The sequence below is a fragment of the Gastrolobium bilobum genome, unplaced genomic scaffold, assembly GCF_033153095.1.
Source record: "Gastrolobium bilobum isolate Gb01-03AN ecotype WA unplaced genomic scaffold, APGP_CSIRO_Gbil_v1 utg5626, whole genome shotgun sequence".
In the NCBI taxonomy this organism is placed as follows: Eukaryota; Viridiplantae; Streptophyta; class Magnoliopsida; order Fabales; family Fabaceae; genus Gastrolobium; species Gastrolobium bilobum.
Window position 1 is genome coordinate 85,617 of NW_026899940.1, and position 27,338 is coordinate 112,954.

General features: G+C 31.7%; 1 protein-coding gene across 1 annotated transcript; it reads right to left on the minus strand.

The window, feature by feature from the left end:
- Positions 1-10,877: 10,877 nt before the first annotated feature.
- Positions 10,878-23,261, minus strand: LOC133294304 (uncharacterized). Its single transcript, XM_061492959.1, has 7 exons — positions 23,112-23,261; positions 22,955-23,019; positions 22,757-22,902; positions 22,574-22,670; positions 21,035-21,167; positions 20,404-20,459; positions 10,878-11,289 (listed from the first exon to the last, which is right to left on the minus strand). The coding sequence occupies exons 1-7, from the start codon at positions 23,259-23,261 to the stop codon at positions 10,878-10,880; spliced, it is 1,059 nt and encodes a 352-aa protein (XP_061348943.1).
- Between the last annotated feature and the right edge of the window lie 4,077 nt (positions 23,262-27,338).

Here is a 27,338-nt window from a genome sequence, read left to right on the forward strand (position 1 = left end):
GAAGTTTGTGTTGGATACTTTGAAGGATGCTGGGTTCCCTGAGTCTACCTCTCAGTTAATCCTCAGTTGTATATCCACTTCTTCCTTAAGCCTTTTATGGAATGGAGTAGCTACAAGTAAGTTCTTACCTGGCAGGGGTATAAGGCAAAGGGATCCTATTTCCCCTTATCTCTTTGTTTTGTGTATTGAGAGACTCTCTCATCTCATTAATATGGCAGTGGATATTGGTGCTTGGAAGCCTATTATCCTGAGAAAGGGTGCTCCTCCTATTTCACATTTGTTTTTTGCTGATGATCTAATCATATGTGTTGAAGCTAGCATTGAACAAGCTCATGTGATTAACCAGGTCTTAAAGGTATTCACTGAAGCTTCTGGCCAGAAAGTTAGTAGTGAAAAGACTCGGGTGTTTTTCTCCAAAAATGTCCATGTTAGTAGATCCAGTGAGATTAGTGAGTCCTTGGGAGTTGGGATCACTGCTGATTTGGGCAAGTACCTAGGGGTACCTCTCCATCATAAAAGAGTTACTAAGAATTCTTTTAAATTTGTCCTGGATAGGGTTCACAGAAGACTGTCCAGCTGGAACCAGTCTTCCCTTTCCCTTGCTGGGAGATCTGTTCTTGCAAAAGTTGTTCTGGAAGCCTTACCTTCCTATGCTATGCAGTCAGTTGTTGTTCCTAGTGGCATATGTTCTGAGATTGAGAAATTAACTAGGAGTTTTATTTGGGGCTCTACTAAGGAGCATAGGAAGACCCATTTGGTGAGCTGGAAGAAGATTTGTAGACCAAAAAAAGAAGGTGGCCTGGGCTTTAGGGAGCAGAACCATGTTAACAAGGCTTTCTCTATGAAGTTGGGGTTTGGTTTGCTAGCTAACAGGGATGATCTTTGGGCCAAGGTACTGTGCAGCAAATATAAAGTGGGGGATGATCTTATGCCTAGATTAAATTGCTGTAGGAATGTCTCTAATACTTGGAGGGGCATACAAAATTCCTGGGAGGTAGTCAAGGAAGGTACTAGAATTTCCCTTGGGGATGGGGAATCTACCAGGTTCTAGCTAGACCATTGGTTGCCATGTGATGGTAATCTGTTAGATAAGGTCTCTGTCAGTTTCCCTGAGGAGTTTCAACATTGAAAGGTAGCTGAATATGTTACTAATGGAGAGTGGGAATGGGATAAATTCAGTCCTTATCTTTCGGATGAAGTTCTATCAATTATTGCTGATGTAATTCCCTCTTCCAGCAGTGAGGGTCGAGATAAGGTTAATTGGAAATTTTCCAGCTCTGGAATGTTTTCAGTTAGCTCAGCTTACAGGGCTTTGACTGCTCGGACTATCACATCTAATTTTGTGGATTGGGAGTTGGTTTGGAAATGGGAGGGCCCCCAACGTGTCAAATTATTTCTTTGGTTGTTTGTTGGTAACAGGTTGCTCACTAATGCAGAGAGGCGGCGTAGGCATATGACAGAGGCAGCTGCTTGTCCTAGATGTCAGTTCCCTTTGGAAGATGCTGATCACATTTTCAGGAGATGTCCATGGGCTCAGGAAGTGTGGAAGCTATGGGTGGACAGAGATGGATTGAATGCTTTTCTCAGCTTGAGCCTAACTGATTGGATTCTGGATAACATAAAAAAGAGGCAGCACAATGGAGAGTGGAGTGTGAAATTTGGAGTTATCTGCTGGTACATATGGAAGGAGAGGAATAACTTGATATTCAATGATAAAAGATGCTCTCCCCAGGAGTTGTTCTTCCAGGTATCTGTTTTTATTGGTGATGTTCTATTGGCTGCGAAAGTCTTATCTGAAGCTGGACTGGCTCTAGTTAAATTCAAAGAGATATTGGTTAGATGGAAGGCCCCTCTAGTGGGTGGATCAAAATTAACTCTGATGATTTTGTAAGGACGATGGTAATAGACTTGCTTGTGGGGGAGTTATAAGGGATGAATGGGGCCATTGGATTATGGGCTTTGTAAGGAAACTGTGGCCAGGCTCTGTGCTTTTAGCTGAATTGTGGGGAATATATACAGGTTTAGATTGGGCTTGGGAGTCCGGTTTCAAGCAGGTTATTGTGGAGTGTGATTCGAAGATGGCTCTCCATTTGGTGGAAGAGGGATGTAATAGCTCACATCCCTGTTTTGAGATTGTGAATAGAATCAAAATCCTTATGTCTAAATGTTGGAAGCTGGAGCTGAGCCATGTCTATAAAGAAGGCAATCAGTTGGCGGATTGGCTGGGTACTTATAGTGTGCTTCCAAGTTGGGAAGTCCTTTGGCTGGTTAGTCCCCCACTAGGGTGCAGGAGTTTATTGGAGAATGATTGTATAGGCACTGAGGTGCCTAGATGGATTAGTGATTAGTTTGTCTTTTTCTGTTTTCCTTGTAATTCAAAAAAAAAAATTATTTCATATTTTGGCAGCAACTTACATTTGTTAACCAACTTAGATATTTTGGCCAGGTGTGATTAATTAGTCTAAACGTAGCAAGCCAGCTGTTCAGAGTCTTGTCATTATATTTCTAAGCGCTGGTTTGGATATTCTTATTTGTAGTTTCTCTTCTCCAACACAAGTTAAGCCAATATGTTTTTACAAAAATTATTATAATAAAAAGAGCTTTTTTTAATGAAAAAAATATCAAAAACTAAAAGCTCATAGGAAAAACTTTTTTAAATTGTATAAATTTTTTTTGAAATATGGTGTTTATCGATGGTTCAAGTCCATGGAAAAAAATTTAATGGTCCTAGTGTTTGTGGTTCTCGGATTAAGAAAGTGACACTTGGACAAAAAAAAACTCTTCTCTCCTTTTTTTTCAATCTCTTTTTTTCCTCTGTCTCTCATCCATCCCACCAAGTGCTCCTTGAGCACAAAATAATCTCCCTAAGTCTGCATAAATCTTTCAATTTCCTACACACAAAAAAAAATTAATGTATGAGTGTCGAATTTGTAAAAGCTTTAAAAACAAATATAACACGTTCAATTGAATTAAAAAAAAATTACCTATTAAAAAAATAGAACAGAACTTATATCAAACAAAGTAACATCTTTATCCTAGCAAAGAAGGAATATAATTACTCATGAAAACACATATCAATTTAATAAAAAGAATAAAATCATGAATTAATCTTGAAAAAGAAGGACTACAAATGTCTCTAATGGTGATCTCGTCTTAGTCTTCAATGTGGATCTCTCTTCATGTCATTGTCAACTTGTGACAGAATTTTCTAATTAAAAATGGTCGAATTATGGACAATTGTTAATAGAAGATTTGTAGATTTTTTTTCTTAAATTACTAATGTCTAACAGATCCTTTAACTAGATCTGTAAAAAGAAGAGATTACAAAGAAAGATAATTGAAGGAGAAAAGATGATTTCAGATAATAGGAAGAGAGAATAGAAGTGGGAAATTTTTAGGTAATTCTTGCTTTCTTTCATTATCCAATTCATGCGTATATATACACTCCAAGGGTTGTTATATATACAACACACACCCTAACAGCTCATGTGTAGAATATTTTAGAATTACTAATATTGGATACTATTGTTACATTCTATCCCCCTTCAAACCAACATCGTCCACGAGGTTGAGTTGCTTTACCACCTGGGTTAAAGATGATACATTGAGCAATAACGTAGGGACATATGAGCGTCTCAGTTTCATCACTGTAAAGAATAACCATGATGTATTCATCACACAATTTTGTGGCAGTAGGTGCATCTATAACATTAAATGGATCAACCAAAAGAAATATGTCATTATTTTGGGAAAAAGTATGAGCAATTGTTTGTATCCTTGTTTGAGAAACATGCACAAGCTTTGTATACTTCGCCAATGTTCTCTTAGTATTTGGAACTTCTCTTAAAAATCTGTTAAGAGAATAGATTTTTCTAAGCCAATTGCTCTAACAACAACCATCTTTTGCCGAGGTTGAAATTGCTTCATAATTGAAGAAAACTAAATATATGCAATAGATAAAGGGAAATAATAACCTCGTGTTGTATAAGAGAGTTATCTTATGCCATACACCCATAGAATTTTATGCCAATTATTTCTTTTCTTTCTTTCTTTTTTTTTTAAATTATGGACTCCACTATTTATGTCACCCACATGAGAATATTATTTCATGTAACATGAGATTAATAAACCCCATAGATAAATCTTCAGCTACCAATTGCAAAGATATATTGAACCACAAGGTTTCACGTTCCATTGTAAAAAGAGCTAATTCAAGGCATTCTTATGGCAATTCCTTAAAGGGAAAGTCTACTACATGTAGTTGATGCATATTTGTCAAGTTTATGAGTATTCCTCTCCTATTGAAAGTGATCAAATTCACTCCCAATATTTGCTTGTTGAGATAGTAAACTTCATTTATTCCAACATTAAGCAGGAGACTGAGGAGAGTAGTAAATAACATTTTATTTCTAGATATCTCATGCGATAATATAGAAAGATCCAGCGAGCATAACAATACAAGAAATATTTTTGGGAAAAATATGTTAGGTAAGGATAACATACACCCTGTCATGAAGGGTTGACACAAATCCAAGAGAGTTGTGAAATATTTCTGAATGCTGACCTTGTATTTCAGTGACAAAAAATTAAGACAATCCATTAAGGCAATAGGAATATACCAAATTTGTTGGGCTCCTATGACTCCTTCGCTTGCAAATGCCAATAGTGAAAAATTATAAAAGTTTAACGAGACAGTACGAGGATACAATGAGATGGTCCAATCAACGCTACCTAATTTATCACCCACTCGAACTCCAGCATCTCGTTGAACCGCATCTTGTTTCCTAATGACCATGCCTCGCCATTTTGCTGCGAATGAGGGTTAAATAATGGCAATGAAAACATGAGTTTGGAAATTGATAGTGGTCACTAGGGATGAAACTAGGCCGGCCCGGCCTATAGGGGCCTCCAGCCTGGCCCAGCCTTTTTAGTTAACAGATTAGGTTTAGGCTGTTTTAAAAAATTTGTTTACTAATTGGGCCGAAATCTTACTATAACAAGCCTGGCTCGTGAGCTTTCAGGCTAGCCCAGTTATTCGGCCTCGTTTTTTTTATCACCGGTTCCATACCAATTGCGATATAGCCCAAGGTCATAGACTCACACTAGACTTTATTGCATATAACGAGTATCTTCATTATTCTCTAGGGACTAGGGCACAAGTTGCTATCTGACATATGTCTCTGAAATCGATCTCGTGGAATTAGTCAATGAGTAATTCTTAGACCTATCCATAAGGTTTGATTCGTTTGTCTCTGATATACGCCATCCATACGCTTTATTATTTAATAGTAAATATTATTGTTGATTTTTTTATTAGTTCAACCATTTATTATTATCCTTGTTCTCTGATACTATCCTTGTCAACCGAGACTTTTTTGTTATTTTTTTGTATATAGGTTTAATTTATTATTGATTGTTTACATTAGTACAAGTTGTTATGTTGTATTGTATAAATCAATTTATCTGTTGTTATGTTTTGTTAATAACAACATGACAAATTGTATATATATTTGTTGTACTGTACAACTCAATATATATATATATATATATATATATATATATATATATATACCATATATATATATATACACATATGTGTGTGTGTGTGTGTGTGTGTGTGTTGTACTGTACCCGAGACATTTCCTATATTAACAAATCAGTTTTTGTCATGTACTATACAAATACATCCATTTATTATATCGTTATATATATTTATATTCGTTATATATATATATATATATATATATATATATATATATATATATATATATATATATATATTCGTTATCTGTTATTAATTATTATTTAATAATTAATTTAAATATGTTTATGTCATTCCCATTTATCATTTAGTAAGTTTTTGAATTCACGTTCACCAAAAAAAAAGTTTTTGAATTCACTAATTCTTTATGTAATTTACTTGTATTTTATTAGTTATGTCGTTTGTTAATATTATACTATTGTTTATGTTATTTAATTATTATGTTCAATTTGTTGTTAACTACTTCTAGTAGTTTAGTCATTTTTTATAGGGTAAAGCCTCTTTTTGGGTCCCTAACAAAAAACAAGGTCCTCACTTTAGTCCCTTACAAAAAAAAAATTTAGTCCTGAGGTTCCTACGAAATTCAAAGTAGACACATTTAATTGAAATAGTGGTCCCTCACAAATTCAAAAAACACTCACATTACTCAATCAAAAGGACTAAAATGAGTCCACTTTAAATTTCATAGGGACCAGACGACTATTTTTTTTTGTAAGGGACTAAAGTGAGAACCGTGTTTTTTGTTAGGGACCCAAAAGAGATTTTTTTTTATATTTGTTAAGTTGATAGTTATAGGCTGAGCTAAAGGCGGAAGCATACCCATATTCTCTTTCACATTATTATATAGCTAACAATATTTGTGGACGCTATTTGCATGGTACATTTACGGTTTCTAACTTGGGAGGCATTTGCAGTCAAACAATTTTGTGCCATCATCAACCCTCTTCAATTAGCCATTCTTGTTGTTGAATCTGGTGAGAACAATGCTAGTTTTTAAACATAAACATTGCATGATTTGAATATAGAATTTTGATATAACATCAAATGCATTTTCATTTTCAAACAGATGGCTTATAATCAAGATGGAAGCAATGAACCAGTCCCACAAGGTGAAGAATCTGAAGATCCAAGATTGGTGAAAAAGAGGCGAAAAACTTCTACAATTTGGAATGATTTCCATGAAATGGACATTCCTAATGTTGGGCGTAAAGCAGTTTGTAACTACTGTAAACAAATATTTGCAACTGGGGGAATTGAAGGTAGCACTAGTCATCTAATGAGGCATTCACAAAATTGCTTGAATAGGAAATTGGACCAATCCGTGTAGAAGCAGACCACTTTATCATTCCAGCCTACATCTAAGGGGAATTATTGCAATTGCAATTATGATTCACGAGTATCCTTTCAGTATTGTGGAGGACGATGTTTGGATGTGGGCCTTTAAGTTTGTGAATGCTGAATTTGAGAAAGTTTCGCGTATTATTGCAAGAAAAGATTGTATTGCATTATATGAGGCAGAAAAGAAAAGTATAAAGGCTTTATTGATGGGTGTGAAAAAGATCAGTATAACCACTGATATGTGGAAGTTTAGTCACCAAATAGCTGAACATATGGTCATCACTGGCCATTTTATTAATTCAGAATGGAAATTGCAAAAGCGAGTGTTGAGTTTTGTTAAGGTTCCACCACTAAGGCGTGGAGTTGATGTCGCAAATGCAATTTTTAAATGTCTGCAATTATGGGGAATTAAAAATAAGATATTTTCAGTATCTGTGGACAATGCAGCCTATAATGATGTTTGTGTAAGAAATTTGAAAAGCACATTAGCAAGAAACACTAATTTAGTCCTTGGTGGACAACTATTTCGTGTGAGATGTTGTGCTCATATATTGAATTTGCTAGTGCAACATGGTCTTAGGCAGATCAATGGTATCAATAAAAATGTTTGTGAAAGTGTCAAATTTATTAATCATTCTGACTCAAGATTGAAGACTTTTTGTGATATGTCAAATATGTTAACCACTGGTCACACTAGAAGCCTGATCGGGGAAAACTTGCTTGGATCTGCCAGAAACCATTTTCCTGAACCCCATTGATTGTGATGAGGAATCGATTCTTGGAACCCAGGGTGGATTCGCTGGTGGAGGTAGAACAGCAGCGAGCCAAAATTCATGAGAACCCGAACCTAATTTCCTCACCGAGCTGACATCTCACCTCGCTTGGGCTTGCCTCACAGACGCACAACCTGTAGCCATCAATCTACTAGCAACTCACTCAGGGTGTAACAAAGAAGGAATGATGTGCTGATCTTGTGGATCAACAAGGATACCGTGGTGGGGGGCCTGAGGGAATGGCGAAAGTCCCATAATATCGACAAGAGTAGGTATAGCTGGGGCTATGTTTGACGTTGTGTTTAAGGAAATCTGGAATTCCTTATGAAATGGAATCAATGCATTAAGACTGTATCGTGCCATAATGGTTGGGATCTGAGGCGGAGTATCCTTGGCGAAGCTGGCAGGAACAAAGTAAGAGCGACTGAACAGAGTGTAACACCTCGTATGCATGCAGTTATGTTATCATCAATTATGATATTAAGCGCAGTTACAATCGCAACAGTTCATTTAGAAATATAGGAAAAAAATTTCATTTTAATATTGTTTGGAGTAAATCTTGCACTTTTAAAACACCCATATTAGACATTTTACAAAATATGATCGTAACTCAAAACTATTGCTGAAACATAAATATTCTAGCTTAACATCATACAAAGTCTATTCAAAGTTGCTAGGTGGTTCCCAACACCAACAAAGCTTAATTACACAATTTGACATTTTACAAGCTTGAGGTTCCCTCAGTTTTTCTAAAACTGCAGATGGACTACATGTCCATAAATTCTCATCTTTTAATATGTGAAACTAGACTCTTCTAGCTTTCCAACAAGGTATCACACACCTCAATTGAATTTTTATAACTCCGGATACGCTCGTCGTAAGTTAATTCCTTAAAACTGTCAACACTGCACTATCGGGTTCAATAACATCCTTTACAAGTCATAAATCTTTCCATCCTTGAAAATTTGTCTAAGTGTCCTAACACAATCACTTACATTTTTATTGGATTTCTACCGATTATTTTTCCATACGAACATTAAATTCCAAAGGAACATAGCCATTAAACCTCTCCAACTATACCCACCAACAACACATCACACTTATGCCCAAAATTTTGATCCATATAAAAGAGTAGATGAAAGTGAGAAATCTTACCACCAATGAGTTCCTAGGCTTCAACAGAGTAATATACAAGGTTCGAAGTAACTCACACCACCAACAATGGCCATTCTTTCATCACAAAACCGCCACCTTCATGGCTCATGATCTCTTCACTCACTCACTTTCTCAAGGATTTCTTTATAAGATTTTGATCACCAAAGGATTTCTAACATTTTTCATGTTGAAAGTTTCTTGATTTGGTGACTAAATAAAAAGTTGTAAATCTAAGCTTCTTGGCTATGGTGGGTTTGGCCAAGCTCTTGAAAAGAATGAAGAAATCAAGCCTGAATAGGCTAATTTCTAGAGTAATTAAAGCTTAGCCACCTTATTTGACTTTTGTTTAAAGTTACAAAATATCTAATTTTCAAATTACATTAATTATCCTTCTTGAATTTTCTAATAATTAATGACTTAGATATTTGACCTAATTCCAATCATAGAACAATAATCTCATTTGAGTTTCCCGGAAAAATTATACTGCATTATTTTATAAGGTAAAAATCCGTATTCATCAATTTTCCTGAAAAATGTCTATCCACTCCAAATTTCGTTCTAAACCCAAATCTAACATTATTTTCCCCTAATAATATCTAATTATATCATTTCACAATTTAGGATTACTTTATTTTGCCAAATTACCATTTTACCCTTCATGTATATTTTCACCCGAATTTCAGGATTTTCATTAAATAAATCCTCTAATCCTCAATTAAACCTTTAATACTGTATTTCAAATATGTGAGATGATATATAGAGCCACTTGATGCTTTGGAAGATCTACTACCTCTTGATCGACCTATTGATTTTCTGGATTGGTTCCAGGGTTTGAAGTAACAGAGCCAGCAAAAGCACTGTACGAAACTGGCACGCGGCCAAAAAAATTGGTGGTATGCATTGATGCCCTGACCTTTGCGAAGTTAGCATGCATCTCGGCGCTAAACCTTGCAAAGTCAGCATGTGAGTTTGTAATGAATAGGTTAAAAGCAGCACTAAGGTCTACCGCAAGATTATCCAAGCTTACTGTAATGGAAGGTGAGGTTGAAAGGTGGGGTTGGGGATCAAAGATTTGTTGTGGAAAAGGATGAATGCTACTTCTAGCTATGGAGGAAGAGTATCTCGATGAAAGCACAATTGTAACAGATCATTTAGCTAGATCTGTAAAAAAAAAAAAAGAATAATAGGAAGAGAATAGAAGATTACAGAGAAAGATAATAGAAGGAGAAAAGATTATTTCAGAGGATAGGAAGAGAGAATAGAAGAGAGGGAAATTCTTTGAGAATTCTTGCTTGCTTTTACTATCCAATTCATGCCTACATATACCCTCTAAGGGTTGTTACACAACATCCTAACAACTTATGTGTAGAATATTCTAGAATTACTAATACTTGGGCATGTGAGATACTATTGTTACATAATGCTACAAAAATCTGATCGACAACAAATTAAAAGTTTCCATGAAGCATGCATGATGGAATTTGAAATCCCATACTATAGATATGGTACAACATTAGAATTAGAATGCTATGAACAAGTTTGAATTAGGATTTGAAGTAGGTTAGTGTGACTCAAGTATATTTTGGGTATGCAATACCTATTTGTGTTTCACTGTTGAGTTATATTGGAGGTGGTGTTCACAAAAATGGTATCTACACCTTAAGTTATTTTTTACCTCCTTGATTGTCTATCTTAAATTGTGTTTATCTGCGTCTAATATAAGATTGCATAGAAAATATTAAGTAGGTTGTCGATCACTGTTTTGCACTGTGCTTAACTCTGCACCATGCTTAACTCGGATAAAATTATGTTGAAAATTAATACAACTGTTAATAGGATGTCTTAGATAATCTCCATCTCTGAAACACGGATACGCGATTCTTGGAGAAATTTGCGTGTCGGACACCGACGCGTTCCGACACGCAGTCAACTTTTTGGGACACGTTGACTAGTGGGACACGCGAATTTGACCGAATCCGACACGCGGTCAACGATGTGGACACGTTTTGGGACACATTTTGATATTTTTTTTATAAAAAAGAAATAAAATTACTAATAAAAATTAAAAACTACATAAGGACGAGTTCGAAAGCTGGTTTATTGAAGCTGTTCTTCTCTTCGTCGTCGGTTGCTGGTCTTCCCTTCTTTTTATTATTAGCCTCGTCGTTGGACCTCAGTACTGGCTCCGGTGCCGGAGGATTCAAGAAAATGAAAACGTCCTTGCTGTCACTGCTGTTGCTTCGCGAGTTCAGCTCTCGTTGGAATCTCAGTTGCTTTGAGAATTCTGTGGAGTTGCTCTTCTTACACCTCTCGTTATTGGAAGCCTCAACCAGCTCTACCACCTCCAATGTCGATGACGTCGATTTTCCATCCTTTAATTCTGAGGGAAAACTATTTCGCTTCTCGACGAAGAGCTTCTTCAGAGTCGGTGGAAGAGGTGAAAGGACGTCGCTATTATGAAGGAAAGCAGGAGGGTTGGATCTGGCATTGTGGAAGATCTCATCAGCAAAGAAAAGAACGCTTCTTCATGTTGAAGATGGAGAGAAAATGAAAGGGAAATGGAAGAGGAAAAGGTGGTGGTGATATTGATGTTAGTTTGGAGTGTAAAATGTTAACACAGATTTATTGAAGCTCTGGGTTTTGGGAAGTAGAAGAGAGAGAGAGAGAGAGAGAGAGAGAGAGAGAGAGAGAGAGAGAGAGAGAGATCTGTGTGTAATCAACTAATTTTTGAAGTTGTGTAGAAATCAAAGGAATTTTTATCACAATTGTAAAATCAGATGAATTACTTAAGGTTATATCCCTAGTTGAAGATCTATAGCATTTCCTAATCAACTAATAAAGATCACTAAACTTATTATTCAAATACAATTTTGTTGTGGGAACATGCATGAATTTCCGCTAAAACTTTAATAATTAAAAGTAATTCAATTACTTAATACAAAAAAAAAAATATTTTAATTGAACTGTGTGTAATCATAAGTAAAATAATTTTTCTATTTTTTACACTTTACACTCTTCGGATGTTCTATTTTTTTTTAATAATTATGTTATGAAATTTGAATATTTGATTAGTATATGAGTTATTATAAGTTGTTATATGTATTAAATGTAAACTATATTATATATATTAAAAATATTATTTAATATCAAAACGTGTCCCAACGTGTCAAAATTTAGCATTTTTTAGAATTAACGTGTCGGGGTGTTGTGTCGTGTCGAGTCCCGTGTCCTGTGTCCGTGTCCGTGCATCATTGATCTCCATTATGATAAGTTCATATCACTATCTCTATCATAGATACAAAGTGTGACAATCTTGACTGAGCCTGTTGATCGGTGCATTAATAAAATCATGTTTGGATCATCTCTTTTTAAAGCAAAAAGTTACTTTTAAGCTAAAGTTAAAAGAAAAAACTTAAAAAAAATCTAGAAGTTGTTTCGTGATTAAATAAAAAATTTATCTTAAAAATTACTTAAAAGCCCAAACCCCATTTCAAGAAAAGCTGATAAGAGCTTAAAAAAAGCCCCTCCTATAAGCTTTTGGCTTTTTTCTTCGTTATATAAAAAAAAACAATTTTTTATTATTATAAAAGCTTTTGTAAAATCCTGTTTGTCATAGCTTTAGCATATAAGAAGAGAGAGGATCCAAATATGCATTAAATAAATTAATTTTAGTATTTGCTATATCTGAATTGTTTCTACCCGAATAAGCAAATTTGACTTAAGTAATTCATCTCTGTTACTCAACTTCATACAATTGTGATAAAAATTCTCAATTTATCAAGGAGTACGTACTTGTTTATTTATTTTCACACAACTCTATCAAATTAAGTTTGAGTTGCAGAAAAAACCCAAAAAAATAAAAACTCTAGTGTAATGAGAGAACTAGTAGCTTAGTAAGTAGACCGTTGAAAAGGGTTGGATTTCTTTGTTAGTATATTGGGCTAAGTAGGATATTGAAATGTTTTGGACCATGAGTATTTGGTTCCACCATACTAAATTTTCTAGGAATATATTGTCCTCTCTAGATTTTCATCTACAGAAAGCCCAAGTCCATTTCATGCTTAGCAATAGTTAAATGAGGGAGAGCAATCTTATCCAAACACAATTGCGCTCGAGTATTTCTTTCTCTCTTTTGTTCTTAACTAGGGTGAATCCAAGAAATAAAAGAAAGAGAGAATGAACATCTTTGATAGACCGAAGATTAGGGGAATAAATGTCATTTAACATGACCATATGAGTTATTGAATAGCTTGGGATAGAGGCTTCAAATGACTCTGTCTTCAAGGGGATTCAATGGTGGCACTAAAGGTCCGTTTGGATAGACTTTTTTTTCTCTAAAAATTACTTTTTTTTAAGGAAAAAAAACACTTTTCACTCTAAGTTCGTTTGGATGTCTGATTTTAAAAAAAAACAGAAGTTATAAAAAAAAGTCAAAAATTTATTTTTTTATAAGCTAAAAATTTTAATTTCTAAAAAAAGCATAAATCAAAAGCTAAATATTTATTTTTCAAAAACTAAATATTTTTATAAAAATATAAATAACTTTAACTTTTATAAAAAATATTTTTAAGATAAAAAAGAAATAAAAACTACTTTTTGTGAAAGGCGGAACAAATGGGCTCTGAAGCTCATTCAATCAGGATGCGATGATCACCGACCTTTAGCTACTCTTATTAATAGGATTAGTTCAATTCTCAAACGGTCATGGTTAGTCATATTGTTTCACACACATAGAGAAGACAATTCAGTGGCAGACTAGCTAGCTTCTCATATAGAAATTCAGGATTGGAACGTTCACATCTGTGACCATCCTCACACTAGGACTGCATGCCTTTAGTTAGGAATAATTTTAAGGCTTTGTTTTCCCCCCGTATGACACGTAGCTAGGTCTTCCTTTGTTTTTTAAGTTCCGTAATTATATATAGGCTTTAATGTTTATACCATGAATGTAGATAAATTATTTATATTCGTTCCCAAAATGACGTCATTTTGGATTAAAAAATTATAATAAAAAAGACTATTATAATCCTGAAATAAATTATAATTACAAAAATACTTTGACTTCCGTCTTAAAACGACATCGTTTTGGACTCAATGTAGATAAATTATCTACATTATTATAGAAAAAGCGATTTCTTAAATATATACATGTATTGCTTTTCCATTTGTCATATTGCATGACAAAAGTTAAGTTTCCTACACAACATATACTTGTGCTATATTTTTTCTTCTTTTTATTTTAAAAATGGTGATTCCACAATGATTGTCTCTATAGCATTAAATAAGAAGGGAAAAATATTTGTCATTTTAAATGATATAATTTTATGTCATTTTAGATTATAACTGTTGATTTTCGTCAATCAACGGTTATAATTTATTATGTTAAACTTAATTAATTAGTAATTCGCAATAAATTATAACTGTTGGTTGACGGAAATCAATGGTTAGGATCTAAAATGACAAAAACTTATATTCTTTAAAAGGATAAATATTTTTCTCATATAAGAATTATCATATACCATGATACTTGTTTTTCCATATATACGCGGAAAATATAAGTATTATGTTGTAGGAATGAATTTTTTGTCTTGCAACTTTTTTTTAATTATGTACTAAACATAATACATAGTTAAAATATTAAAATTATTGACGTGGAGAAGAAAAAAAAAATAATTTTGATATTATAATTATGTATTACCCTTAGTACATAGTTACAGACAGGTGCATAATATCTTGCAACAAGACATCTGATGGACCATATATATATATATATATATATATATATATATATATATATATATATATAAACAATATCAATGATTTATGGATAAATCTAATGGTTAATTTTATTTTATTTTGGAAAAATATTTCTAATATTATATAAGATAATTTTATTTCTTGCAATACATAAAAAATAGGTGGGATATACTAATGAGAAGAGAAAGAAAAAAAAGCGGGTCTCACTTAAAGCATTTTTTTTACTCTTTATCTTATCAATTTTCTCTCTCATATTTCATTACTATTGATTTATCTATAAACCATTAAAATTTTCTCAGGTCATGTTTGAGAGGGTCCATTCCGAAAGGAAGTTTTAAGGAAGATGAACTTTAAAACATTTGCTGGTTCTAATATTGAAATTTCATTACATATCATGAAAAAATTGATCAATGTTTTACTGAATTGATATAATAAAAATTAAAAGTGGATACTGAATAAATTTTACTAGAGTGTATACGAGATTTTCAATTTAAAAATATAATAGTAAATATTTACATCTTATGTTTTTTTATAAAATTGATGAATATTATACGTCTAGTTTTATTTTTTTATTAAATTATTGAATATTAAATATAATATACACTACATAAATTAAAAATATTATTTAATATCAAAATATCTCCTAATATATTGAAATCTAATACTTTTAAAATTAGTGTGTCGTATTATGTCCTAGGTAAGTATCAATGCAATATAGGTTACCGCTAGAATTACGTTGTAAGAAATTTAAAATATATATATATATATATATATATATATATATATATATATATATATATATATATATGAGGTAGGATCCTTTGACACCGGTGTCAAATTTCAATTTTGACACCTCATCTGAGAGCCGTTAGATAAAAAAAGATCAACGACTCTGATTTGCAAGCATGTGACACCATTGATTTTTTTTATCTAACGGCTCTCAGATAAGGTGTCAAAATTAAAATTTGAAACCGGTGTCAAAGTATCCTACCTCTATATATATATATATTACACCGTAACTTGTACTGTTTGGTTATAATTTTGGGTTCTCAAAATCTACGTTACGGTCAGTAAATTTGAATTTGAACTTTGAAGAGGGTAAAAATTTTAAACTTTTCTACTGAGTAAAATTAATTTTATGCATGAGATTTATAATTTTTTTAAATATATACATATATTTATATTTTAAAAATGATTTTTTTCTTTATCATTTAAATAAAAAATCTCTTCTAAATTTTTTAGAATATCATTCTAAACTTAAATTAATTTTTTTAAAATAATTCTTTCAACATCTATTATTTCAAAATTAATTATTATAAAATTTAAACCAAACATAGCCTTAAAAAAAGAATGTAACGATATTTATTAGGAAGATGAAGTGTTTCTCTCTACACTTTTTTTTCCGGGGTAAACAATGATATATGCAGTAGTTTATTTTTTTATGGGTAATATCAAGTATAGAAGGAGTAAATCTTTACTGTTCTTACAGTTCATACTCCTTTACTATCAAAATTAAGTGGATTGTTTTTCTTACGTTGTATAAAAAAATCAATTTTTCAGCAAACACAAATTTTATATGAGATTCATTTTAAATTTTTTCTACTCTTTTTTTCTTGTGTGTTTGGTGGAAGATTTTTTTTTATGCAATATAAAAAAAACAATCCCCTAAAATTAATTTATGTGACATTATCTATTAACTATAAAAGAGTGGAATGAAAAAATTGCAACTTCTCACACTTTTCTAAGTCTAAAGAAATTTTCGTGTAGAAGAAAGAAAGTGGTACTTCGTTGGACGGCGATGGAGTGAAAAGACATGCTTTTATGGTAAAAGTAAAAGAGTTACAAAAAGCCAGAAATGGATATATAACAATATAACCAGTCAACAACTTACCTATGACCTTTTGTGGGTCAAAACTCAAGAACGTGTATCTTTAACACAAGAAGTACCCACCAAGGCAAAAAAATAAAATAAAAGCAACCAATGCGTAACATGCCCTCAAAACTTGAAGTCAACTTTGTCCTGTCTTTCTATTTTAGATTTTTCATCCCATTGGTTATTTCCAACAACTACCACATGGGATAATGGAAATATTGACATGAAACACTTGTGCTCAAAATTTTAAGCTCACTTCAGAAATTGACAATTTTGAAAATTGCTCTGGCCCGCCGCACTTGTCTCCTGCGTGTAGATTAACACGGTTAGCTAGACTTTGGATTTTTTATTTTTCAAAAATATACTTTTGATTTCTTTAATTACATTTGATAAGAATTTTTTGAAACCAATATTAAATGTTTTTTTTATTTTTTATAAACCATCGTAGAGACGACCGACACTTGTGTCTCTGTGAGCAAGTGCAGACGCAAATCTTTGAAAAAGAGAGAGTAAAATATCTTTTAGATCCTCAACAAAAATTATGGGGCCCATACACCAACTAAACTATTATTATTTGGTAATATTAAATGTTATTATAGACTAGTAACCCTCCCAAAGTTTGGTGTTGGTGATCCAACACAGTTATCCAACATGTTCGGATAAACCACTCTCCCTCATCTCTTATTATTTCCTATCTCATCAAGTTGAACACCAACCTCCCTAAAGGCAGTTTGAAACGAGAATTCTCTAATTGCACAAGAACTTAGCTGAACCGAACATGCTAAGGAAAGGGTCGTGGTGCAACGTCAAGGTCTTTCCATTAGTTCAATCGTCTCTTACGAATAAGGTAATAGCAGCCCAAATCTTAAAAAGTTTCAGACATCCCACACCATTCTCGAGTTGTATGACGGCTGAAGGAATTTTCAAAAAAACCTCAATTTTTTTGCTTTTGGCATCTCCTTTATATGTTGTGCCTTCTCCCTTATCCTAAAGAAGGTAAATCTTTTCTTTATCCCCAATTTGGTAGACTACTATGATGACTTAAAAAAGAATTTCTTATCACATTTTCACCACCATCAATGCACAATCAATGTCCTCTCACATCCTTTCGAGGGTAAAACAAAGACATGCACATCCTCAACTCAAACATGCTTGAGAGGGTGTGGTGCAGCGTCAAGATTTTCCCATGTTGAGTAACTCTTCACGAATAGGGTAACAATAGCTTAAATCCTAAAATGTTTCAAACATCCCTCCCACCAACATCTAGTTATATGACGGCTAATGGATCACTAAGAACATTTGGATTTTTATATTTTTGACGGCCTAAAGAAGATGTATTGAGTGTTGGACAAATGATTTCAATACTCAAGACAGGAGGTGAATTGAATTTTAAAAATAGTTTTGTAAAATGTCTCATTTTCTTTAAAAAATAATTTCTTGAGATTCTATGATTTAGGATAAGCAAAATATATTGGATAGCAACTTAGACAATCTAATAATGAACAACAAATTATTAGAAGCTAAATATGCTCAAATATGCTATGAATATTTATGTAAATGAGATAAGGGTTAGAGAAAGTGAAAACTCTGATTATCCTAGTTCGATCAAAACTACCATGACCTACGTCTAGCCTTCAATCACCACAACAACCTCCAAGATTTTGGTTCTTGGACACCTTGCACGTTAATCACCCAAATTTCTTACGCAATAGACTACATTTTCCACTAGGTCTCATTAGCCTCAACTCAAGTATACAATATGAAAGTGTTTAAGAATGAATAAGTACTTTTAAAATACAAATTATACAAATTGAAGGCCAATTGGTGTATAGCTTAAAGAATAATAATGAGCTAATTAAAGTGTGTGATAATCAAGTAAAGATGTAATCAATGAGCAAGAATGTGTTAGGAGAAATAATAATGGCTCAATAAATAATATATTTAAGTTCCAGACCTAATAGAGCCGTTATGAATGAGGATTTATAGATTTCATATAAAACATAGTTGTTTATAGTCATTGAAAACTTTTATGAAAAGTATTTACCTGATTAAATTTCAAAGCTTACCCGAGTAAATTGTTCGTTAGGGATTTAACATTTACTCGAGTAATTGCCCAATTTTACTCAAATAAATTATTAACTCGCATAAGTATCTTGACTTACTTGAGTAAACCAAAGCAGATGACATAAAAAATGCAAAATTCAATCCCTTTCACTTTCAAACCATTTTTAATATTATGGGCATATATAATTGGACTTGGGTAATGTGTTTGAGGGTTCAAAATATTTGAAAGTAGTCCCATCCAATTTTGAGGGATCAAACCATGAAAACATGTTTTCTTTCTCTATGTAATTCCAAAATTTCTTTTCTTTTAGTCCAAAGATGATTCTAATTGTGTGAACATGTATAATTAGACTATGTGAATGTGGATATATGCTCAAACCATGTTAAAGACCTTTGGGTGCGATTTTGACTTATTAAACCAAGTTTTCCAAGCACTTATTGATTATGTAATGATGATAATGACTTGAGCTCATGCAAAACTCTCTACTATACACCTTTACATGTATGTTCTAAGTCCTAACAGAATATTCTAATGTAATCTTAGACTTAACTTCATGCTTTGATGCGTGATTCATGATCTTGACACTTGAGCACTTGAATTTGCATTGCTTTGACATACACTTGGATTCTTTTTGAATGTTGCTTGTCATGACTCTTGATTTCACAACTATGTTAATATCAAAACTATGTTAATGTGGCATCATAAAAAAATATAAACCGTGAGAGCCTAGGGTCCATATAATAACCCTCACATGTAGTGTTGGATTTAATTATGAAGTAATGATTTTAATCATGAAATTGAAGAATAATTATAAGGAAAGTAGAAGAAAAAGAAATAAAGTCACCTTTGGTGAAAAATGAGTTAAAATGACAGTTAAGGAGTAAAAATGCGGGTAAATAAAGTTACCCGAAAGTGAAAAGTAAAATTATAAATATTACCATAAAAATATTTTGGACTAGCGTGTAAAGTTAGAATGAGAGTTAAGTGAGCAGGATAGATAAGTCCTTACTCAGTTGAATTTCCTTAACCGTGAAACATATTAAAACCTTTGTATTCTTATTCTTCCTTCACGCAACAAGCCAACGACAGTGAGCAAAAGAAAAGAAAAAAGAGAGAGGAAAGCTTGAGAGAACTTCAATCCTTGATAACTTGAGCTAGGATTGATGAAATCAATTCATTTCAAAGCCTAAAGTGTGTCAAATTTCATCCTCTGCAAAGCCCCTAGCTTAGTTTTAGTTGGGAGTCATCCTATTGAGAGATATCTCATTCTCCCCATTTCGAAAATTTGAATAAATTTGGAGTTTTGGGAGTTTTGGAGTGCATTGGAGCTTGAGCTTGCTTCCTCTTGCATTCTAAGGCAATTCATGGTAAGTTTCCACCATTTTCCATACATTTCCAAGAATTTTCATGAATCTTAGGTCACCAATGAATAGTAATCTGAAATTAGGAATTTGAAGGAGATGTTGATATGTTATCTTGTTGTTTTCTTGATGTTTATGGTATAAGATTGAGCAAGGAGACCCAATAGTTGAGGAGGAACCATTGGTGGCACCATTAGAGTGAAAAACCTAGTTTTTCTCTAAATTTTCAAAGAGAGTAAGTGATCAATTTCGAAAATTAAATGGTATGAGTAGTAGGAGGGTGATTTGTAGGTGAGTCCCTTTGTTAAATATGTTTGGGATTGATTCCCGTAAAAGGGAAAATTATGAAATCGTCATTTAGAACACTTTGATAAATTGGACTAAAAATGAAGTGTAATTTTTGGTTTGATACACTTGGATCTATAAGAGACATAATGAACGCTGAGATTATGTCTTCACTGATACAAATTTTAGAAACTTGATATTTGGGCTCACTGTATAAGTTTAAATCCTTTTGCTTCACATTTATCTTGAACAACATTGACTTTTCATTCAGAACATTTAACTCTTCTGGAAACTGATCCAAATCCGCAACCTAAAAAAAAGGAAAACGAAAAAAAAATAAACCGAAAAAAAAAATAACAAATACAGCGCAGACATAGTGCACACAATGACAAAAAATACACGTTCAATATTACACAGCAATGATAATACAAACCCTCTTGAAATGCAGCTCGCGCAATTCATCAGCACTCATTCATGACAAAGACACACAGTCGCGATCAAACAGAAGAAATGATGCGGAATCTGTGTTATCTACAACTCTGACGTGAACACTGAATCTAGAGTTTTTGAAAATTTTATATCAGCAAAAAACAATTAACTATACGAATTAAAGAGACGAAGAACAATATATTACCTCGGATAATAATCTTCCGAATGTTTTTGGCAGTTCTTACAGTACCACTTTTCAAAATCCTCACAAACAGAAAATGGACATTTTTTGCAAGACTTGTATCATCAGTTGTACTTGCTCTCAATAGCTTTTATAGTCCCGTATGTGATGCACGTTGTAACCTTAAATATAGCCATCGCAAGTAAACAGGAAACATCATCCATACAGAATTGACATAATTCAAGAAAAGCAAAAAATAAAAATTCAATATTTACCTCACCACAAAGCTTCACATCGCTAATAGATTTCTTTTCAGTCTCCCTGAGAAAATCATTTTCAAAAGAATAGGAGGACTGAGTAGACAACTGAGTCATCCTCAAACTGCTTTCCACACCATCAGCCGAAAGACTATAAAGCAAAAATTCATAAAACCATCACAGATATTGATTATAAATTGTCACATGAGTGCAAGAAAATCGAACACACTATTTTTTGAACACAACGATATCTGGCACCTTCGAATCCATAACAATCCTTGTTGTATATTTTGTATTTTTTATCCCGACCTTACCTATTGAGTTGAAAATATCAGATAAAAACCGAATACAGAAGCAAAAAAAAATTAAAATAACGTGGATAAAAACCGATTACAGAAGCCAAAATTAAAATAATGCTTCGTTTGTAAAAAAAACATACCCCTAAGGGGGCGTTTGGTTGAGAAGAAATTTTTGAAATACTAGAGAAATGTAATTGATAGGGAAATGGTGGAAAAGTGAGTTTGGTAGGAAAATGTAAAAAAAGTTGTTTGGTTGGAAAAAAATTTACCGGATAAATTAGGTAAGATTTATAAAGTCTATGTTTGGTTTGAGGTAAAATATAGATGGGGAAATAAGTGATAATTACAAAAATATCCCTATTTTTAAAAAATTTCGAAAAATAAAAAATTGTGTATGGAATAGGTTAGTCTTTTCAGCATTGTAAACCTATGTTACAGTATAATAAATCTGATGTAAGTTTATGAAAGAAAAAGTATCTTAACTTTGAATGTGTTTACAAAAGCATATTAGCCCCCAGATTGTTGGCTCTCTCTCATTGTATAATTTAGGTCTTGGTGTCTGGCTTAAATTGATTTATCACAATATGCTGTCAGTTCAGAGCTCTCATCATACCGAAACTCTGAACTTGGACTTGAAGATGAACGAGTAGCCTGACCAATATGGGGAGGTCTAGCAAAATCCTTGTGGTGACATTGTTCTTTCTGACTTTGACTAAGCATGGTTCTGATGTTTTTGAATTAGAGGAGCTTGTGGAGCTTGCAAGGGGGAAAGGCGTTATCAATTTTGCTCTTCACAGGGGCATTTTGGTCTGGGACATGATTCACTTTTTCATTTGCCCAGCTAAGTAACAAAAAACCATGTTGAAGATGTCTTTCTTAACAGTGAAAAAGGATGGATTTCTATGACCAAACATGCTTTGCTAGGCAAGTGAAATGGGTGGGTAAATTTTAAGAATCAACCAACCAAACAAGGCTTTCAATGATACCCACTTCCATTTGCATGGGCAAGTTTTCAGAAAACCCCAACCAAACACCACCTAAAGCATTTTATCCTTCCCAGTTGGACTATAAGGACGTTATGAGGAGTGTCGCTGTTTGCCAAAAAATATTGCAACTCATCCACATAATGCTCCCACAAAGTGCACCCCAGCTTGTGACCCCTACACATGAGTTGCAGCAAGCACAACATTAATAAACGAAAAATATAAGCTGACAGAGCTTGACAAAATTATTTTATTTAACTTAAAAATTTAAATACCTGAGGTTGTCAAGCTCCAACTCTACCATTTTCGTCTTCCTACCAGAAACCACACGATCACAAACTTCCCCAATTCCTGAGACTAAACCAATGACGTCTAAAAAAAAATGAGTGCAGCAAAGAGTTCGTGAAAAAAATTTGCAATAATTAAAAAATGGATAACAGTAAGGAAAAATATATTACCGACTAAATAAAGAGAGTCAGACGTTTCTTTCTCAATGATGTCATAATCAACAAAATCAAATTCACTCGCAGAAATATCAGAATCAACAATTGATTTAACATCAGTTCTCAAGTTGAAAGACAAACGATATTGATGCTTGGTTGGCCTGAACACATCATTATTGAATCCAACTCCAATTTTTTTTTATAAAATAGCACTCTCCTTCATGGATTTTCTTCCGCACCGGCAAAGAACCTTTGACAGTGGCGTGGATCCTACCACCCTACAAAAGAACGCAGCCGCCAACTCACATCAATAACGTTAATTAAAATGATCAGAACAAAAATGGAAGATTTAAAAAATGTAGACAACTACCTGTTCATCCAATAAAACCATTTCAACATTGTCATCAAAATCTCTACGTTGAAAGTTAGGAACTTTCCAAGCACGAACCACCTTCACCTTAATCCTCCAGTCCTCCTTGGCAGGATTCACATCCTTCAGAAAATCATATTTTGAAAACATGTTTTTTGTAAACGAAAAAATAGAGAAGCAAGAACCGATGTTGAGGAAGCAATGCGTGTATCAGCTGATATTTGACAGCATCAGCAACAGCAGCAAAAAAAGAAAAAGAAAAAGTAAGGAGAACGAAACAAAACGTCCCAAAGTGTTCGTATAGAATACAAAACATATGTCTTTTTTAAATTCTTTAACAAAACCAATGCATAAAGTAGCTCAACATTAAATGAGCTGCCTGTCACCATTCAGAATTCAAAAATCAAATTTTAAATTTCAAGTTAAAATTCAAAATAAAATTTCGAAATTCAAAGAGCAGTGAGATAGGTTTAAATGAGTTGTCTGCCACCAATATTTTTAACAAATCTTGACATCAAATTTTAAACTGCAAAAATAAGAAACAAATATTTTAATCAAATTTATTATTTTTATACATTTAAACCGTAGGTTGGGTTATTTCGAGTAATTATAAAATATTTTTATTTTTTCAAAATTTGTAAATTTTTGAATTACAGTAAATTAAGGTTAAAAAAACTCCAAACTTTATTTTTTAAAAATAAGTACGAAATTTGTAGGTTGGGATTTTGTTGTTTAGTACGAAATTTGTTATTCTTTTAAAAAACAAAAGAATTTTTTTGAATTCCACTGAATCATGTTAATAAAAATCTAGGTTTCGATGCCATAGATTTAAATGAGTTTCCTGTCACCATTCAGAATTCAAAAATCAAATTTAAAATTTCAAGTTAAAATTCAAATTCAAATTTGGAAATTAAAAGAGCAGTCAGATATACATTAATGAGCAGTGTGCCACCAACATTTACAACAAATCTTGACCATTGATTTAAATCAAAAAATCTTGTCCATCGAATTAATCTTGAAAAATTGATTTTGTTTTATATTTACTTTATTCACTGATTTAACAAAGAAGGAAAGGTTTTTAAAATTTTGTAGTGTGAACACAAAGCTGAAAGTGGATGAGAAAGCGACACATCAGCAAACTTGCCAAAGTTTGAATTCCATTTTTTTCTTTTTTTAGATTTAAATTTAAATTGTAGGTTTGGATGTTTTTAGTAGTTATAATTGCGATTTTTTATGGAAAAAATCAGAAATTTGTTGAATTCCACTTAATCAAGGTTAATAGAAATTCAAATTTTAAACTGCAAAAATAAGGATCAAATGTTCTAATAAAATATATTATTTTTATACATTCAAACCGTAGATTGGATTCTTTCGAGTATTTAGAAAAAAAATTATTTTCAAAAGTTATAAAATTTTGAATTACACTGAATCAAGGTTAAAAAAAATCCAAACTTTAAATTTTGAAAATAAGTACGAAATTTGTAGGTTTGGATTTTGTTGATTAGTACGAAATATTTTTTTTTCGAAAACAAAAGTAAATTTTTGAATACCACTGAAAATATTTGTTGAAAATGTAGAGAAGGAAAAGGGTTTATGGATTATCAAAAAGGGTATTAGAAAAAAATAAAATTTTAAATTTTATAAAATCAGAACCGAAAGTTTGAATTCTAGTTATTTTTTTTTAGATTTTAATTTAAATTGTAGGGATTGATGTTTTTAGTATTTAAAATTGCATTTTTATGGAAAAAAACAGAAATTTGTTGAATTCCACTTAATCAAGGTTAATAAAAATTCAAATTTTAAACTGCAAAAATAAGGAACAAATAATTTAATCAAATTTATTATTTTTATACATTGAAACCGCAGGTTGGGTTATTTCGAGTAATTAGAAAATATTTTTAATTTTTCAAAAATTGAAATTTTTGAATTAAAGTGAATTAAGGTTATAAAAAATCCAAAATTTAAATTTTAAAAATAAGTACGAAATTTGTTGAATAGGATTTTGTTGATTAGTACGAAATTTGTTATTTTTTTTGGAAAACAAAAGAATTTTTTTGAATTCCACTGAATCAGGTTAATAAAAATCCAGATTTCGATGCCATAGATTTAAATGAGCTGCCTGTCACCATTCAGAATTCAAAAATCAAATTTAAAATTTCAAGTTAAAAATCAAATTGAAATTTGGAAATTAAAAGAGGAGTCAGATATACATTAATGAGCTGTCTGCCACCAACATTTACAACAAATCTTGACCATTGATTTAAATCAAAAAATCTTTTCCATCGAATTAATCTTGAAAAATTGATTTTGTTTTATATTTACTTTATTCACTGATTTAACAAAGAAGGAAAGGTTTTTAAAATTTTGTAGTGTGAACACAAAGCTGAAAGTGGATGAGAAAGCGACACATCAACAAACTTGCCAAAGTTTGAATTCCATTTTTTTTCTTTTTTTAGATTTAAATTTAAATTGTAGGTTTGGATGTTTTTAGTAGTTATAATTGCGATTTTTATGGAAAAAATCAGAAATTTGTTGAATTCCACTTAATCAAGGTTAATAGAAATTCAAATTTTAAACTGCAAAAATAAGGATCAAATGTTCTAATAAAATATATTATTTTTATACATTCAAACCGTAGATTGGATTCTTTCGAGTATTTAGAAAAAAAATTATTTTCAAAAGTTATAAAATTTTGAATTACACTGAATCAAGGTTAAAAAAAATCCAAACTTTAAATTTTGAAAATAAGTACGAAATTTGTAGGTTTGGATTTTGTTGATTAGTACGAAATATTTTTTTTTGGAAAACAAAAGTAAATTTTTGAATACCACTGAAAATATTTGTTGAAAATGTAGAGAAGGAAAAGGGTTTATGGATTATCAAAAAGGGTATTAGTAAAATATAAAATTTTAAAATTTATAAAATCAGAACCGAAAGTTTGAATTCTAGTTATTTTTTTTTAGATTTTAATTTAAATTGTAGGGATTGATGTTTTTAGTATTTAAAATTGCATTTTTATGGAAAAAAAACAGAAATTTGTTGAATTCCACTTAATCAAGGTTAATAAAAATTCAAATTTTAAACTGCAAAAATAAGGAACAAATAATTTAATCAAATTTATTATTTTTATACATTGAAACCGCAGGTTGGTTTATTTCGAGTAATTAGAAAATATTTTTAATTTTTCAAAAATTGAAATTTTTGAATTAAAGTGAATTAAGGTTATAAAAAATCCAAAATTTAAATTTTAAAAATAAGTACGAAATTTGTTGAATAGGATTTTGTTGATTAGTACGAAATTTGTTATTTTTTTTGGAAAACAAAAGAATTTTTTTGAATTCCACTGAATCAGGTTAATAAAAATCCAGATTTCGATGCCATAGATTTAAATGAGCTGCCTGTCACCATTCAGAATTCAAAAATCAAATTTAAAATTTCAAGTTAAAAATCAAATTCAAATTTGGAAATTAAAAGAGGAGTCAGATATACATTAATGAGCTGTCTGCCACCAACATTTACAACAAATCTTGACCATTGATTTAAATCAAAAAATCTTTTCCATCGAATTAATCTTGAAAAATTGATTTTGTTTTATATTTACTTTATTCACTGATTTAACAAAGAAGGAAAGGTTTTTAAAATTTTGTAGTGTGAACACAAAGCTGAAAGTGGATGAGAAAGCGACACATCAACAAACTTGCCAAAGTTTGAATTCCATTTTTTTTCTTTTTTTAGATTTAAATTTAAATTGTAGGTTTGGATGTTTTTAGTAGTTATAATTGCGATTTTTATGGAAAAAATCAGAAATTTGTTGAATTCCACTTAATCAAGGTTAATAGAAATTCAAATTTTAAACTGCAAAAATAAGGATCAAATGTTCTAATAAAATATATTATTTTTATACATTCAAACCGTAGATTGGATTCTTTCGAGTATTTAGAAAAAAAATTATTTTCAAAAGTTATAAAATTTTGAATTACACTGAATCAAGGTTAAAAAAAATCCAAACTTTAAATTTTGAAAATAAGTACGAAATTTGTAGGTTTGGATTTTGTTGATTAGTACGAAATATTTTTTTTTGGAAAACAAAAGTAAATTTTTGAATACCACTGAAATATTTGTTGAAAATGTAGAGAAGGAAAAGGGTTTATGGATTATCAAAAAGGGTATTAGAAAAAAATAAAATTTTAAATTTTATAAAATCAGAACCGAAAGTTTGAATTCTAG